Source organism: Paramormyrops kingsleyae, chromosome 11 (assembly GCF_048594095.1).
Source record: "Paramormyrops kingsleyae isolate MSU_618 chromosome 11, PKINGS_0.4, whole genome shotgun sequence".
NCBI classification, from domain to species: Eukaryota; Metazoa; Chordata; class Actinopteri; order Osteoglossiformes; family Mormyridae; genus Paramormyrops; species Paramormyrops kingsleyae.
Genome location: NC_132807.1, coordinates 28,395,772 through 28,413,143, shown reverse-complemented (window position 1 = coordinate 28,413,143; position 17,372 = coordinate 28,395,772). Strand labels below are relative to the sequence as shown.

The 17,372-nt window shown below is 43.8% G+C and overlaps 2 protein-coding genes across 2 annotated transcripts; one reads left to right on the top strand and one right to left on the bottom strand.

Moving 5' to 3' along the window:
- Positions 1-252: 252 nt before the first annotated feature.
- Positions 253-2,579, bottom strand: cebpa (CCAAT enhancer binding protein alpha). The gene has a single exon (XM_023845571.2). It carries the CDS (start codon positions 2,308-2,310, stop codon positions 1,417-1,419), a length of 894 nt encoding a protein of 297 aa, XP_023701339.1. The 5' UTR covers positions 2,311-2,579; the 3' UTR covers positions 253-1,416.
- A 2,827-nt stretch (positions 2,580-5,406) lies between these two features.
- Positions 5,407-9,657, top strand: cebpg (CCAAT enhancer binding protein gamma). The gene is made up of 2 exons (XM_023845576.2): positions 5,407-5,571; positions 7,742-9,657. The coding sequence occupies exon 2, from the start codon at positions 7,847-7,849 to the stop codon at positions 8,288-8,290; it is 444 nt and encodes a 147-aa protein (XP_023701344.2). The 5' UTR covers positions 5,407-5,571; positions 7,742-7,846; the 3' UTR covers positions 8,291-9,657.
- Positions 9,658-17,372: the final 7,715 nt, after the last annotated feature.

The window sequence follows — 17,372 nt, the reverse complement described above, 5'->3', positions numbered from 1 at the left end:
AAAATAATAAATTGTAGATAGAGTAAGTATGCAAACACGTGGTACATCATTTGTTGATTGGCCTGAATTGTAAAAAGTAATAAAATGGAAAAGGAAGCATGCATATTAAAATATAAGACTTGCACTGTCTTCGGTGTTCTTCGCCTGGGGGGTTATAAGTTCTGAATTATCTGTTCAACGATTCGCATGCAAAACGTAAACATTACAATATGCTTAACAACTGAACAATTTAAATAACACTAAATGAAAACATTAGACATTGTAACAATGTTCTTTATTAGAATTCATGATTTTTTTGGCATATATAATGTTCATTTTACAATTAGAATGTATTTAAACATTTGTATTACATTGGCAATATGATATTTGTAAAAAAAAAGTGCTTTTTTTCTTACTGTATATTTGTAGAATGAAAACATTCAACCAGTGAAAAGACGAGAGCAACCGACACTGAATTCCGACTATTGCCCTAGTATGATCGTTTAAAAAAATACAGTTCGTCCTACTCTAGATATCAGGCTTAAAACAGTACCTCACTGAAATCGAGTGAGAAAGCTCCGTGTAGAAAAATCATGAATTCGGCAACAGACGTTGTATTAGATGCACCTTTCACATTTTGAAAAATACAGCATTAATATAAAGCTTGAACCCTATAAAGCTTGAACCCTATAAAGCTCGCACTGAGAGGCGTTCAATATAGGAGTACCCGAGCCAATGGCAATTTCCAAAATACAATGTGCTTTATTCGCCGCATTTTGACGACATATAGTGCATAATACAAACTGCTTATATCAAGCAGATACCACAGTATTGCAGTTGCGTTCCAGTCCTTTACTTTGGCATATAATTCAGACTAACACTTCCCAAAAATATCAAATCAATTTTATGACATAATGTAAGAAAGGGTGTTTTGTACCATAAAGCTAAAACAGCTTGATTTAATTCGGGGTCAAAACATATCAAATACGAATCTCTGCACTTATCTATCCAGTTTTGGGGAAAAACGCGCCACCTGAAAGCACTATAGACTTTTGTGGACAGTTTAATATAGTTCAAAACGAAACAGCTCATATTCGATTTCGAGTAGAAAGGACATCCAAAAATGCTGTTTAAAACGAGACATATTAAAATGAAATTTATAGCCTAGAGTTTGATGCACTGATATGTTTTGCATAGCTAAAAACACACATTCAAGCATATCGTTACGTTAAGGCAAAAGACAATCGCACATCCACTGTTTACACAGTATACACAACTAAATGTTTGAGAAAACGAGCTTATTGTTTTGTACAAAAGGCACATACATGTATATTTCAGCTGCCTTGCTCCTTTAGAGAATCTGTCAGATCTATGGCGAAGATCCAACAAGATACAATTAAAACAGTTTGATAAGTCCTACGAACTTCAGGTTCATTTTTACGAACAGTTCCCCATGGCTTTGACAAAAGAGCCGTCGGGGAGCTGCCGGAAGATGCCCCTTAAAGTCTCCAGTTCACGCGTGAGATGCTCCACTCTCTTGCGCAGTCTGTCGTTGTCAGACGTCAGCTCTATCACCTTCTGCTGCGTCTCCACATTGCGCATTTTCGCCTTGTCCCTACTCTTCCTCACGGCGACATTGTTTCGCTCTCTCCGCAAGCGATATTCTGGACTGTTCTTGTCGATTTGCTTTTTGGTCTTTCCCCGGTCGTTGCCACCCATTATCTTCATCGATCCGCCGGGCAGGTTGTTCTGTTGGTGGTGGGGGCTTGGCACCGGGGTGGGCGGAGGGGTCGGGTGGCCAGGCTGGAGGTGCATGGTAGTTTGCGCACAGTGCGCGACCTGGTACTGGAGATGTGGTAGATGCTGGGTGTGATGATGGTGAGAATGATGGTAAGTTGGTGGCATGGACGACGGACTTGCGTCTTCGTCTTCTCTTGGTTCTTGCTTGATGGCCACAGGTCGGATTCTTGTGGCAGAAGTGTTGTCGTACATTGGTTCCTCCTTTGAGTCCATGTAACTGGCCATACAGCCGTAAATTTGTTGGTGAGCCCCAGGCGCGTTGCTGCTGCCGTGGGTGTAGTCGTAATCACCGCTGGCCAGCTTGGCTTTCTCTTGTTTCGAGCTGTGGTGAAACAAATCTGCCAGAAATTCGTCGTTAAATGCAGCGGGATCGATGTATGCACTAATGTCAATCGAGTTCTCGTTCTCGCAAATCTCACTCAGGTCTCCAGAAACTGGAGGTTCTTTGTAGTAGAAGGCACTTTGCTGATTCTGGGGAAGGCTGGTCATCGGTGGTCGAAAGGCGACCTCGTAGAAGTTCGGCTGCTCCATCGAGTATCTAAAACCCGCCAGACATGGTGAAGAGCTCCGGGAATCCAGCTTGGTCGCAGTACCGGAGAAAGCCGCAATGGCAAGGCGAATAAATCAGTTTAGTACAGGTGTTCTCGCTAGGCAAACTGTGAATGACAGATCAACAGTTAGCTGTAGCTACAAAGACCTAGAAGCCTTTGACAGTGCGCTTTGGAAAAGTGGATGGCTTCTCAGAGAAGGTCTAAAGTACTATCGACACCTCTAGTGGTCTCTAGGAGCAGCCGTAGATCACTACTGACTTACTTCTCTGAACTTAACCTATTTATACAAAACTTTCTGGCGGCATCTCCTGGGTCCTAGCGCCACCCCTTCCTGTCACTACACGGTGATTATTCTTCGCAACCGATTGAGCTGTCGGCATTTAAATAATTAAAAAAAACTTTAAAACCATGAAGTATTTGGCATAATCAGTAGAGTTTATTTTAAGCATAATCAATATATAAAAACCTATTACCTAAACAGTACTTGATAGTTTATATTTCAATTTTTTGGTTTACAGTAATTTCTTGCAGGTCTTAATCAATTGGTTAACATTAGCTTAGAGTCTGCCCTAATTTAACAGTGAAAAGTATGCTAATTTATTGAATTTATATAGTCAAAATGGTCGATAGTCACGGATTAATTGATTCTAGAAAATCATTTGAACTCGTATGCGTCATGTGTCTACATATCAAATTTATAACAGAAGTGAGTGCATATCTTGTAATACATATAGGCTATACATCGGGAAGGGATATATATATATTCATATGTTAATATTATTTCTTGCATACTACCAGCATTCTGATTCATTGTGGTCCTTTATGCTCGCCATGTATCATCACTGAATCGGGGTAAAGTACCACACATTTTAAATGCACGGTACGTGCTCAAAATATTGCATATGTTGTTTGCTTTGGACTTTTGTATAATTTACTGATTATATCAATTAAACAAACGTCGTCGAAGGACTTTTTTTTTTTTTTTTTGCAGATGCATGTGAACATGAAGTTCATATTAATCACCTAATCTGGGAGCATTTTGGTTATTGCCCCAGATCATCTTTAGCATGAACATGCTGGTTTTCTGTGTAATATGTTATACCGCATGCCGTCGGGTTAGTCCGGTCGCATTGTGTTTTAATGCTGTTCTCCGTATACGTACAACAACGTGACCAGCCTAGTCGTGTTGCTCGTTTTGCTGAAACTCTCGAAATGCACATGATTAGATACCTGCCTCTCGTTATCGGGACAGTCTTTTCATTTATAACAACGGGGGACTCCTGATTGCAGGACGATATTATTCATTATTTAAGAGTGTTAATTAATTAATGGTCACTTAGAACACATTTGTGACTGGTGTAATGAAGTAACTTTCAGCGACATTTGTCCATTAAACTCTGAGTAAAAATAAATGAAAATATGCAAGCCGAATCTACAATTACGATCGGTGTATTTAAAACCGGAGACCAACTGTGTGCATCCTATTGCTACTTACTATATGTCTTAGCCAAATCTCCTATAGCGACTTGGATACTATTGCATTGTGATTCTATAAAACAAATATATAACAAACACATGCTATACATAAAAACTCCATATAGGAGTAAGCATTTTTTTCCAAGCAATATCAAGTATAGCTTAAAGAAACACAGAAGAACCAGTCTCCTGTAGTTTGCTGTATTTTATTTAATTTTACACAAATAACAATGACAACGGTAATGAAAAAGGCGTTCAGGCTAATGTCCTCGGGTTGTCTTCCACAGTGTGAGAATGTAATACTTGCAGGCACAGGGCAGGGAACGGAGCGTGCGCGAGTCTCGCCTGCTCGGAGCTCCCTCTGTTGTTTAACGAAGAACAATGTATAAGGCTCTAGTTAATCGTTTGGCTCGTGGGGAAACTGATGTAGTGTACTAAAAAACAAATACGTAATTAAAAACTGCAAATATAATCCACATTCTTTTAAATTATTCTATAATCAGATGATAAATGATTTATAATAGATATCTAGTATGTTAAAGAAATCAGATAAATGTTAAAACCATTAATAACACTGACAAGTTGGGCACTTTTGTTTGTAGGTAGCAACGAATGAAGTCGTACCATTAGTGAAACGAGTGTCACAGACCCTAGGGCTTCACAGATGTTGTACTTCACGGGCGTCACGTGAAATTAGTACCAAGCGAATGACGTCAGAAACGCCTATTCGTCAGAGCTCAGTAATCTTGTCAATTTGTACCCGAAAAATATTATTTGAACTGTAGACGTTAAAAGAGGGGCTCCATACACACTTCCTTGAAAGTGCAATAAAATATAGAAAACAAAAAAAAACAGTCCTTTTAATAGCTTCCAGTATTCTTTGTAATTTCATTATGAATTATGAAGCTGGTTATTCGTGGGAAACCTAAAAAGGTTACAAATAAGTTTCTGACTTCCTATAGCACTACACTCCTGATACATTAGAAATCTTGACTAGCATTGATTAGGATTATAAGAAGCATACTTTAATCTAAAATACAATTTACAGTTTAAGTGTATGGTAACAATAAGTGTTGAATGGACATCACTTTTGGTCAAAAGATTAATAAGTTGCTATGCCTATCACATATATCTGATGACAAATATGAAATACGTGCATCCAGTTTGTGGTTTGGATCTGCAGTTCTTGGAGTGGCCCCGCTGGCCAGTTAACCTTGTTTACTTAAGTAAAAATACAGAGCTATACAAGACGTTAGTTCTCAAATGAAAAAATGTAGGCATAATGATGTCGGTTTTTTTAATATAAATAAGAAAGAAACTTTCACTAATTAAAAAAATACATATCGATCAAACATTCGTTAACTCTCTAACTTTTTCTTCTCACTCTCCTTCGTGGCTTCTACTCCTTTAACGTTTTAGGATACTAAAATAAATAAGACTTCCGTTTTTAGCACCCCAGTAAACGTTCCTGTTTCATAACTGTAAAATAGGAGTCATATTTTAATTCCACGAAACGCCCTAGAAGCTTCTCTGTCGTGCTATTGGCTACAGGAACCGTCACTCATTCCGCATGTTGCGTCACCTTCTCGGACACGTTGTATCCATTGGTTCGGCTGCTACATTTCCCTACATGGTGAATAGATTTCGCAATGCCATGCGAGTCTCTCTGTTCCCAACAAAAACAGAAACAAAAGTTTTAACAGAAAGGGGATTCAATTAAGAAATTACCATCGACGGACTATTAGTGCGATCGACACGTTTTAAGGTAATGTGTTTATTTACGGTTGTATTTCAAGAGAGTTGATCTGGTCTAGCTAGAGCCATATTTGGGTTGTTTTTTTTTTGTTTCACGTACGTGGTGGTGTGTACAGGGACAGATGTTAGCGATGATTTTTTCCCCCAAATATTTCATAAGTGTCGTGTTGGATAAACACACAACATGTTGTTATGTGTGAAAATTGCCGTTTTACACGAGTCCGAGCCCCCTATATAGCTGGCGAGATGTAGGTTATCAGAAGTACCCCCTGTCGCTAAGCAGCAGTCAGTGGGCGTATCTCGGCGGTGTGTCCATAACTAGCTAGTTAGCTAATCTCCTTTGGAACTTGTTGCCAACTTCAGCTACGATGCGGTTAGTTACTTATACAGCTGTCTGTGTTATGACAGAAGAGTAGGTGACCCAGATCCCTCCTTCAGCCGTCTAACTGAACACAGTCGGCTATATCGCTCAGGGAGGCACTTGCATGGACGCTGCCGCTCACTTTAGGAGCGACCCAGGAATTCCCCTTCCTGGTGGCACAAAGGACCTAGGGGCGCGAGCGGGCGATGACGCGATCCGCCGGCAACGCGCCGGTGACGTCAGCGGCGGCAGTTGAGCGCCCGTGGCGGTGGGCGGGGCTTCTCTCAGCATGAGAGTCGTGCGCGCGCTAAATAGCGGGTATTTCTCTTGTGCCATCAAGCTCATTAGAGCTGTATTCTTGGGCAGCTTATTTGCAGTCAAAAGCATGTTGAAAAGTTTGTACGCTGCTATGTTTGTCTTGAAGCTCTTTTGTTTGGTGGCGCCATCCCAGCCAGAGAAATTGAGCTGTATGTATTGATACGAATCGGGATTAAAACGCGTCGGAGTGTTTGTGAGTTCGAGACCGGTTCTTGGCTTCGTGCGCGTGGACTTCAGTGGATTGGCATGTCTGAAAGGCCCTACTGAGTTTGTGTGCACGGAGATGGACTGGCACACCGCCCAGAGTGCCCGCCGCCTAGTGCCCTCTGTTTCCCGTGATTAACTCCAAGCTGACCTCCGACCTTGTACTAGATGAGTGGTTAAGGCACAGGGTTGAATAAACGGCATTAATAACGATGTACTGTAGAGGTACAAGAAGCCAGACTACTGCCTTTACCTGGGTGTCAGTCATCATATTAAATATGAAAATGTTTCATTCAAGTAATTGCTTTATCTAAACAGCATTTTTTTACAATAACATTGAGTTTTCAGTCTTCACTACTTATCACCTGGAATTGCAGCAGTTTTTGTTATTGTAATGCAGACAGGGTTGCACTTGACTGTGGGGGTGTGTTCATATGCATTCAGTGAAATACTGCCCCAGGTTATTCATGTCTTTGTGGAAGGCTGTAGTTATGTAACCTAATGTCTACATATAGATATGCATGTGTGTGGCACAGTGGTTCAGTGGGCTGCACTGTGGTCTCACACCTCCATGGTTGAGGGTTTGATTTTTTTTCCCCCTCATTTGGTTGTGAACAACGGTCTCCCCACGTTCTCAGTGGTTTCTTCCTACGGTTCAGAAACATACAGTGTAGTTGAGCCCTCTAAATGCCCATAATGAGTGTATGTGTTCTGTGATGGACTGGCATCTAGTCTAGGTGCCTCCTGCCTTGTGCCCGGTTTCCTTGGCATAAGCTCCAGTCTTGCAGGGACTCTATTAGATGAACATCCATTCATCTGCCAAACGCTAAGTCTGGTCAGGGTCACGGGAGGCCTGGCGCCTTTCCCAAGCGGCACAGGGAACAAGGCTGGGCTACACCCTGTGTGCGATGCCAGTCCATTGGAGGGCACATAAATGCATGCACAACCATGCACTAGCACCAGTTTAGAGAAACCAATTAGCCTAACTGCATGACTGGTCTGCGGAAGGAAACGCATGCTTCACAGAGACAACATGCAAACTCCACACACACAGAGCCACGGGGCTACCCTTACTGATCAACATCTATGTGAAAATGAATAAATGATTTGTTTAAACAATTTAAAAATGTGTATTTCAAAGGAACAAATTATTCCAAGATTTAAGCATAATGACATTCATACTAGAAGTTTATATGATACTGTTTCTCTAATTAATTCACCGGAATAAACTTTCTCTTGCTTGAGCATATAAGTGAAACCTTTTAATGCCGATATATTTCTTTTTTTCTTTTCTCAGATTGTTACACAGTACTCTGTTGCTGTGACCCCCGTTCCCAAAAAAAGGCCACCGTGTGACACACTGGGGTACTTAGTGGCTGAGAGTGGCAGACACGTGGCGCAAATGAGCAGGCAGCCCGCGCAGAAGCTGACCACAGACCAGAACGGCGTGAGCGTGATCCAGACTCAGGGCCAGGCCCACGCCAGCGGTCTGCAGCAAGTGCCGCAGCTGGTGCCCGCCAGCAGCGGGGGAGGCGGCAAGGCCTCGCCCCCCAGTAAGGCAAGGAAGTCTGGCGGCGACAAGAACAGCGAGGAATACCGGCAGCGGCGCGAGCGCAACAACCTGGCCGTCAAGAAGAGCCGTTTGCGCAGTAAGCAGAAGGCCCAAGACACGCAGCAACGGGTCAACGAGCTGAAGGAGGAGAATGAGCGGCTGGAGGCCAAGATCCGTCTGCTCAGCAAGGAGCTGAGCGTGCTGAAGGACCTGTTCCTAGAGCACGCACACAACCTGGCCGACAACGTCCAGCCGCCGGGCACCGAGACCTCTGGCACCAACAACAACCAATGAGAGCTGGAGGACGGTCCAGAGGCTTGGTGGGTGATGGGGGAGATTTGGAGCCGCTCTTACCGCCTCTCTGCTTTTTACACTCCTAACAGTCTACTCTCCATCAGCCGAACAGCACATCAGCGATTCCACGTAGCACTTCTTGGTTCTAGAGATACATTTCTGAGACATCATGCCCTTGATACATTGTCTCTCTTCATCGGCTTGCTCTCATGACGTTTGACAGGTTCTGTTTGCCCGGCAACACACCTTTATGTTTTCACGCTTTTAGAAGATGTCAGTCTAAACCAATCAAATTCATGCGAAGACCCTCATTTGATTAGTGATTAGTCAATAATATGTTTAAGACCTAAATGATTAGGTCTGTACAATCTTTTATACATTTTTAGAGAAATGCACTCTACATCAGGATTAACTGGATTACATCCACCGTGCAGTTTGCTTGAAATCAGTTTAATCAATCCAAAGTTAGGGTGCAGGGGACTCCCTCTCAGCTCCTCCTTAAGGCTTTGCAGCATGTACATTTGACAAATTGTTCTGCGGATTAGCTGTTTTGGAACATTCGTGCCGCACAGGGAATGAAACCATGGCGTCTGACATACAGAAAGCATACTGGCTCCTGAGGTTTTTTTGGGGATATCAGGGTATTTCTGCTCCTCGAGCTTTTCTGCCAAGTGCCGGGCTGGATTGGTGACTTGCCTGAGGCATCAGAATCGCAGTTAAATCGTCTGTCGGGGTTCAGCGCTCTTCCTGTGCTGGCGGTGGTGGTTTCACTCACTTGGGGCACAGTGGGACGCGTTTTGGCCTGGACTGGGAGGAAGCTGTCAGGCTGTATGAATGTGTGCTGCACAGCAGAGGAGGGCCCCGCTTTTTTGATTGTCTGCGCTAACTTTGGAATTGCAGCTGTCATCGGATGCATTTCTGTGCCGAACAGGTCATTCTTTGTAGAAAACTGACATTGAGTAAAGGAAGAATACTCACCATTAATAGTACTTCAGGATATTCAAAGGAGGTTTGTTCCAGTATGTCTTTGTTACAAATATTTCTATTTTGTATTGAACAATTGCATGGTAAATGCTGTCAAAATATTCTGTTTGCACTGCTGAAACAAGGAACAATATTGTAACACTTAATATTTTGTAGGTGGATGGTTTAAAATAAGTAATAATGTGGACGAAATATGTGTAAAAATAACTAAGGCAGATTTTTCCATTTGGAGATCTGGTTGATATATTTTACTAAACTACGAATGTTGCTGGGCAGCGTTTGTCTGTAAGTTGTGACATGCTTTTTTTTTTTTTACAATAAAAATATTAGGTGTGATGCATACTGTAAATTAAAATCAAATAAATGACCTTGCTTAAAATCTCTGCCAGTCTGTTTGTTTTTAAGTTTGTGTCAATGTGCGATCCAGCACAAACAAGAAGATGAGATGAATGGAAAATTCAGTGCGATTAACCTCGATTAATTCAGTTAATTTGTCAGCAAGTCATATTAACCTCAGTCACCAAATCTATTATGGTAATTATACAATTAAAATAGTTGAAGTGATGATAAACATGAAATTGGTGTGGGTTTGCTGTTCAATACCACAGTCCAACACTACAGTCCTAGGTATCCCTTGACCATTAAAACCATGTATTTATGAAGCTTTGTTGATTTACTGGTTCCTTTGTATGAATTCAAAATCAAAACCAAACGCAGTTGAGTCGGGGTTGTAGACCTTTATGCTTTAAGTGGAGTAAAGAATGCAAGGCATTAATTTGGAAATGTGGTTATTTAGAAGAAGGTGAAACCAAAAAAAAAAAAACATTATCCATGCAAATGTGCGTGATAAAAAGCAGAGGAAATACCAGAGCAATTAAACCTTGATTAAAATGAAAAAGTCACGTACTAAGAACATACAGCTGGAGAGCTTGATCACAAACAAAGCTGCATTTCGAAATCGAGCTGGATCAAAAGGATGCCCTCAGCGGCGTGTGAATGTTTTCAAGAACTCATAAGGTGTAGCCAGGCCAGGGGACCGTATGTACAAATCCCACTCTGTCACTCCCCATTCCCAACCAGGATCTGATTCCAGAGACTGTGTAAATGAATACAACTCGTTTAAGCCCTGAGCAAACAGGCCAGGTAAGGAGAGGTGCTGCCATGAAGAAATGCAGGACAATAAAGTCAGGCTGTGACCACTGCAAATATTCAGTCGCTCCATTCACCCTTTGAACTCCCAGCCTCCGCTGATTTAGTGTGGCTTGTTCTGCCAAAAAATCATTTCTCCTCAAAGTCGTCCTGGAGACATACACAGCCACAACATGGGAGATGTAAGGACTTTTAAAGAGGTCTGTTGTGATTATTTTAGTGGCAGAAATGGGGATTAGCAAATCGAGTCATCAATCACTTGGTCTAAATAACGAGTGGATTTGGACGCTGACCCAGTGAAATGCGGTTTCCAATTGAAGGTTGTTCATCCTGGGCAAACTACACAGCTTACACCTTGCATGTGTTCCCATATACTTGGACATTTCACTTTTATCACTGGAAAAATAAAATGAGATGCTTCCCTTCAGTTTAATGCAGCAGGGATCCTCAGTCCACAACAGGCACTCGAACCACGCCAACAAATAATCCCAAAGGCTCCCAGTGCTCACTGGAGCCTGTCCTGCTCCAATATCAGCCATTTGAACTTGATTCAGGTAATATATGAAGATATGAGTTATCGGGTTTCCATTCTAGAGTGATGTAACATGGGTGGGGCCTGGTTTGATTCTCTAACAACCCTTTTTTATATGATGTAGTAAAGACTTTATTAAGGGCAGCTCAAACGTTGTTGCTGGAACGCCGGGCCCATTAAAATCGATATGACACAAGCCAGCCAGAGCCATTCTCGCTTTTGTCCATGCGGAACCAGAGGCCCGCACTGCAATAGCTACCATCCTCCTGCGCACACTGACTGTCACAACTGCACACAAAGCAAATCCGCACATCGGAATGAAGATTTTTTTAGAATTTACATTTTTTTATTTAGAAGTGACATGCCAGGGACATTTCTGCTTATTTTATTTTTCTTAATTTATGTTCTGTGTCATCTGAATGTACGCACCAGTGCTGCCAGAACAAGTCCCCAGTACGTCCAGGTGTACCTGGCAACGTGAATTCTGATTCTGATAACTAGGGAAATAGTCAGACCTTCTGCGCCCCCTGACAAAATGCCACCTTTGACCCTCGTGCCCAATTTTACATATTAGATTACATTTTATCTCGCTGTACAGCAAGTGGAAGATTTCTGAACTCCCCTCAGGTGGAGATTGCACTAAGCTTGAAAATGGCACTGGAGGTAGCTCCTTGAGCAGTCATGGTCAGTGGCACCCTGAACTTTCACAGGTGGGGGCCGCCTGTCCTGGATAATTAGACGCCGTAGGTGCGGTGGTGCACGGAGGGCGTTGCGGCTTGTAAAACCCACTCGGTTTCCCAGCACAGCGGAAATAGGGTTGGAACACGGTGAACCAAGCGGCAGAACCCCCCTCCCCCCCCCATCCACGTCCCACCGCGGTCTACACGCCTCCCCGCCAAATCTGGCCAGCACGAGTTTACATAGGAATGCCTTATCGCTCTTGACAGAGGTGGACCGATGAGGAGGTCAGTCATGGGACTATCAAATATACACTGAGTAAATTTGCTCTCGGGAAGCACAAATGAGAAACAGAGAAGCTGGGCTTTGGACCGCGTCCCAGCCCAAATGTAAACTAGGCAGGACGGTGGGGAATCAAGCCCGCAAAGTGCTCTCAAATCCTCAGTAGGTCCATCTTTAAACAGGCAGGGTGATTTAAAGGGTGAGGGTGAGTGTGACGTACCAGTTGCTTTCCCTGGGCAGTGCCCCCCCCTCCCCACCCCCCACCCCCAGTGGAGATGTGACTCACTGCAGTGCTGACTGTATGTTCTCAATCGGCGAGGGTGTGGGGGGTGAGGGGTGGCTATCACCAGTATCCAGACTCAGCTGGTTTGGATCAGCACGTGGCCAGTTTGGGGACAGTGGCTGCAAGCCCAGGTGGCAGATCGGTGGCAGACCTGCAGACACACGGCACAGCAGTACCACGCACATACACACCCACCTGTCCCCTTTGCACGACTCGCCTGGAGACAGAGAGGAGTGCCCGCGTAACACATTAACCAGAAGTGGGTCAGCGTTGGGGATATTACACTATTACACATTAACAGACCTGCAGGTTCAGTGGAGCACGAGCACCTCTGTGCTGTATCTCTGTCCTGAAACTTGTGCTGTCTATTATCCTGCTAAAAAATTAAAGATTAATAGACAGAATACCCGGTGACTATTCTGAATGTGATTAAAATCACATCTAAAAGTACAGCTGAAATGACAAACGGCAAAAAAAGAGGACCATCTATGTTCCTTAGGGGTGAGGGTGAAGATGCTTTGTTAGAACCCCCTTCCAAAGAGAGTGAGCTCTGTCCTGTCTGAGCTGTGATAAATCTATTGGGTTAATGTCCCGCGTGCCACGTCACTAAAATAATCACCCCATCTTCTGACACGGTCAATTAAAAATATGATGTGTTCTATCACTCTTTTTTTTCCCGTATTTCGACCGCCAAAGGAATGCGTTGCCGTCTAGTGCCTGAAAGTTTTTTTTTTTCCACCTTCTCCCCAGGAAAGATATTTGCTCCGGCCTTATCTGTGGTGTCGATAACAGCGTCTTATCCGTGTCCTCAGACGCTGGTGATAATCGTGTTAGAAGGAGTACTCAGACGGGCTGTCACTTCACACCAGGTAGATAGGGCACGCTCAGTCCCCGCTCACCTGTATCACTCCGAATCCTTGACGTTTCAAGGAGCTGTTGTCTGTGCTATCACTGGATAACGCTGGACAAATATGGCATAGCGCAGGGAAACAATGTGGCCCCATCTGCGGCCACGGCGGTACGAATGGAGAACGTGCAGCGGCAGGGCCCAGTTAGATACACTCTCCTTCTGCGGAAACAGAAACAGGTGGAGTGTGTCTCGCACTGTACATGCACGAGGAGTGCAGGAATTCTAGACATGTGGAAGCTGTTTACATGAAGAGGCTATCGGACTTCCTCCTGGGTCTCCATGCAATGATTTAACCATTTATGGGGACAGCTGTATCACTTATGCTCACTGCTGCAGTAACCGGTGTCAGCCAGTGGGAGGTAATTAACGGCACACTTGACAATGATTGGACTAATCATCTTGTTAGCATTTAAACTGGGTCAGCTGGTTGAAGGTGGGGGATCTAAGGCTTGCTTTCTATGTTGTGGCTTACGTAGTTTTTACCCCCTAATTTAAATAAAGGGGTGTCTTAGGATGGCTTTATCAATGAGCTTTCTTAAAGTGGCAGCTAAACAATTTCATATTGTAGTTTGCTTGTGTGTGTGTGTGTGTGTGTGTGTGTGTGTGTACATGCTTTGTTTATTTGTTGTACTGTTCAATTTTAATAGCTTTAGTTGTCCATCCCACCTTTATAACAGTCTTAACAGTCTCCACCCCCTGTGCCACTAATCCTAAATCACCCTGTGGATACCCTGACCACCAAATAATCATGAAATCAGAAGTTACAAACTAATGATATGATCTCATATTTTCTGTGCGCTTTAATCAAGAGTCAAAAATTAGTCTCTTGTGTTTTTGCATGGTGAAAGTTTTTGTCTTGTTCTCAATCTGAGTACATCAACATTTACAGTAAACTGGAGATTACTTGCAGAATGAATAATCCTCCAGAGTACAGCAGAACACGAAACCTGTAGCTGAACGGCAGATAAAATGGTTGATTTGTGGTGATATTGGTTTGCTAGTAGAAATAGTCCCTGACTGAAGCGATTCACAGGTTCCCGCGCCAAGTGGATGCCGTAATGGTAACCGAAATTGGCTCCCCTGAACATATTTGTGATATCTGCAGGCGGGGGCAGTGGACAGTATGTGCCAGGCTGTCTCTGGAACGTACATGTGGGCCAAGTTATTCTGACGAGGTGTCTAATTTATTACAGCTTTTTTTCTTGTAATTATGTCATTCTTTGTTTTTCACAAAGGTGCGCATATGTCCTGCACAATACTCTGAAGCATTCAGCAGAAATATCATTTTAAACTTCCTTAAATTCCTTTAAGGAAACTCCAGGGCAGGTCTGTTATCCAAAAAGCAGGTCTTGCCTGTGTAACTTCCATAGCTCCCCTGATACAGGAGTGGAGAACATTCTTCCACAGAGGCTTGTATCATCTATGTTTTTGTTTTGCCTTTCTCATAGCAACACCTTTGACGCCAGGTGGACATAGATCGCATTAGTTCGATCCCCATTCACTGATACTGGCCAAAGTCCCTTGACCAAACACGGTGGGATGGGAGTCAGTACTTCTGTTAGACTGACTGTTCCCAGAAGCCATCTGCTCTCTTTGTGCTATTTACAAGCATTTGGAGAAATGGCTCGTAAATGTTTTAACATGAAATATCACTGAAAGACTGAAATATTATTGCATTTAATCTAAGAGTTGTTCTTTCGTATCATTTTCCTAATGGGAGTTGCTACACTGGGAGATGCTGTCCAGTTACTGTTTTTATTGGGTGCTCCCAAGATGAAGATAATTGCACATTATGTGTGGGGCCTTTTTGCCCAATAGAAAGTTGACTCTTTCAAACGGTGAATATGCAATGACAGTAGGATGAACCAATCAAATTCCGGTTTACGTGGCTTCACCTGACTAATGATATTACTGCTGGTTAGCTAGCTTTCAGGGTCAGTTTGTGTGATATTTCTGTGGAGAAACACAAAAAACACACACAAAAAAAGGTTTCATTAGGAGGAAACTGTTATAATTTCCATTGTAAGGCGGTAGAGAACAAAATGTGTACCCTCTGTGGATAGATATTATTTTTAAGTCAGTGTCATTCTCTTCCATTTTTGTTAATTCTTTAGAAAATAGGAGGAACTGAGAGTACATGGACGAACCTGCAGAGGGAGAACATGCAAACTCCACTCAGAGAGCTGAGGTTACATTCACCCTCCCAGCCCTGATCGGGTGACATTTAGAGCTGTGTTGGCAGAGGCTGTATGAAATGTACACTGGTCCTGTACTGGATAAGCAACTGGAAAATAAATGGCTCCCTCCACAAAATGCGTGCACAGAAGGAAAAGTTACTAAAGAGTTGTGATGTATGTAGGATGGATCTAGGAGATCTAGACATGCATGATCAAATCCCTCTGCTTGCTAGATGACGTACGCCAACTGTCACGCCCAGCTCCGTACAATCCTCATGTGTGCCACGCCCACCTCATTACCTCATGTTAATCCCTGATTGTGATCACCTATGTCCTGTTCCTTTTGACTTGTCTGGTGTATATCTCCCACTGTCTCCCAGATCCGTCATTGTATTGTTTCATGTTCGTGGCCTGTCGTCTCCATTAAACCCCGTATTCCTGAAATCACGGCTCTCTCGCCTTCTCCCTCATTCGCCCGTCCACCGAATGTGACACTAACATCTGACTTTGTTATTTGTTGTGTTCCTGCTCATGGAGCAAGTTGTCACATCCTGTGCGCCACATCTGCCTGACCTCCCCCGTCTCCTCCCTCACGGGGCCCTAATGGGCCACACCTGATGCCACATCTGCCTGACCTCCCCCGTCTCCTCCCTCACGGGGCCCTAATGGGCCACACCTGATGCCACATCTGCCTGACCCCCCTGTCTCCTCCACACCTGATGCCACATCTGCCTGACCCCCCTGTCTCCTCCACACCTGATGCCACATCTGCCTGACCCCCCTGTCTCCTCCACACCTGATGCCACATCTGCCTGACCCCCCTGTCTCCTCCACACCTGATGCCACATCTGCCTGACCCCCCTGTCTCCTCCACACCTGATGCTTGTTGCCCCACGTTGGTCTTTGTATTGAAGTACCTGTTTGTCTCAGCCTCACTAGTCCGGTTATTACCCTCGTCCTTCCAAGGTCTAGCCTCCTCGTTTAGATCCCTCATGGTCCAGTTTAATTGCAGTGCCTGTTTGTTTAGTCTTGTTCTAATAAAGCCCCTTTTGTTTCGCTCGCAGCCGCCTGCCCTCGAGTTGTTCGCTCCTCCAGCTGTGACACAGGTGCTCACAGCACAGCCTATTGAGGCGCTTTGATTGGGGGGGCGGGGGGGCTCTGTACCAGCCCTCCCAGTATGCACAGTGGCTGGCATTACCACCCCAAAATTGTACCTTTGCTTGTCATTGGCACTGTACCCTCAAGTCTGGCAATTTTAGGCAGGTAATTGTACCTTTTAAGGAACAGAAATGCATTCTGAGGAACATTTCTGTACCATTAATGGTACATTAATACTATTTATATCTTTGGGATGTTCCTCAGAATCCATTTCTGTACCTTAAAAGGTGTAATCGCAAGGGTACAGCCCCAGTGACAAGCAATGCTATGAAGTTTTACCCTGTTTTTCTCAGAGTGTAGTAAACACGTGGCCACCCCTGTTGTTACCGCAACAACAAAATTTGGATTATTTTCTTAACAATTCATATTTCATAGATAAGACATAACGCGGCACAGCCATCCCCATAAATAACTGGCCCCCAAAGTCAAAATTTTTCTGCGGCCCCCACTGAAGTCATCATGGAAATGTTGAGGTCACATGTACATCACTGTACATTTCATTTATTTTAGCAGGAACTTTTATCCAGAACAAAACACGTTTTTTTAGCCGGTCCTTGGAGCACCTGGGGGTTTGCGGCTTGGCTCAAAGGCCCAAAGGTAGGATCACTCTGCTCAGCCTGCCATTTGACCTCATGACCATCCTGTCACAGCCAGACACAGCGCCCTAGTCCACTGAGCCCCACGCTGACTGCATGGTCGCGCTCGATACTGCCAGCCTAAACGGGCCGTCACCTCGGCTTTCACATAAGCAGATGAACCTTCCAGCAGTTCCAGGGCCCTCTGCCCTGTTCCACACCTCCAAAGTCACCCTGTGCTATTATCAATATCTTTAAATAACTGATTGCAAAAAAAAAAAATGCTAAGTGTAAATTCTTTAATTCAGGTGTGACTTGCAAGCTGCCTTAACAGATGGACGGTGTCTAAAAACA

Coding starts and splice junctions, on each gene's coding strand:
- cebpg (XM_023845576.2), top strand. CDS start 7,847: ATGAGCAGGCAGCCCGCGCAGAAGCTGACCACAGACCAGAACGGCGTG.
- cebpa (XM_023845571.2), bottom strand. CDS start 2,310: ATGGAGCAGCCGAACTTCTACGAGGTCGCCTTTCGACCACCGATGACC.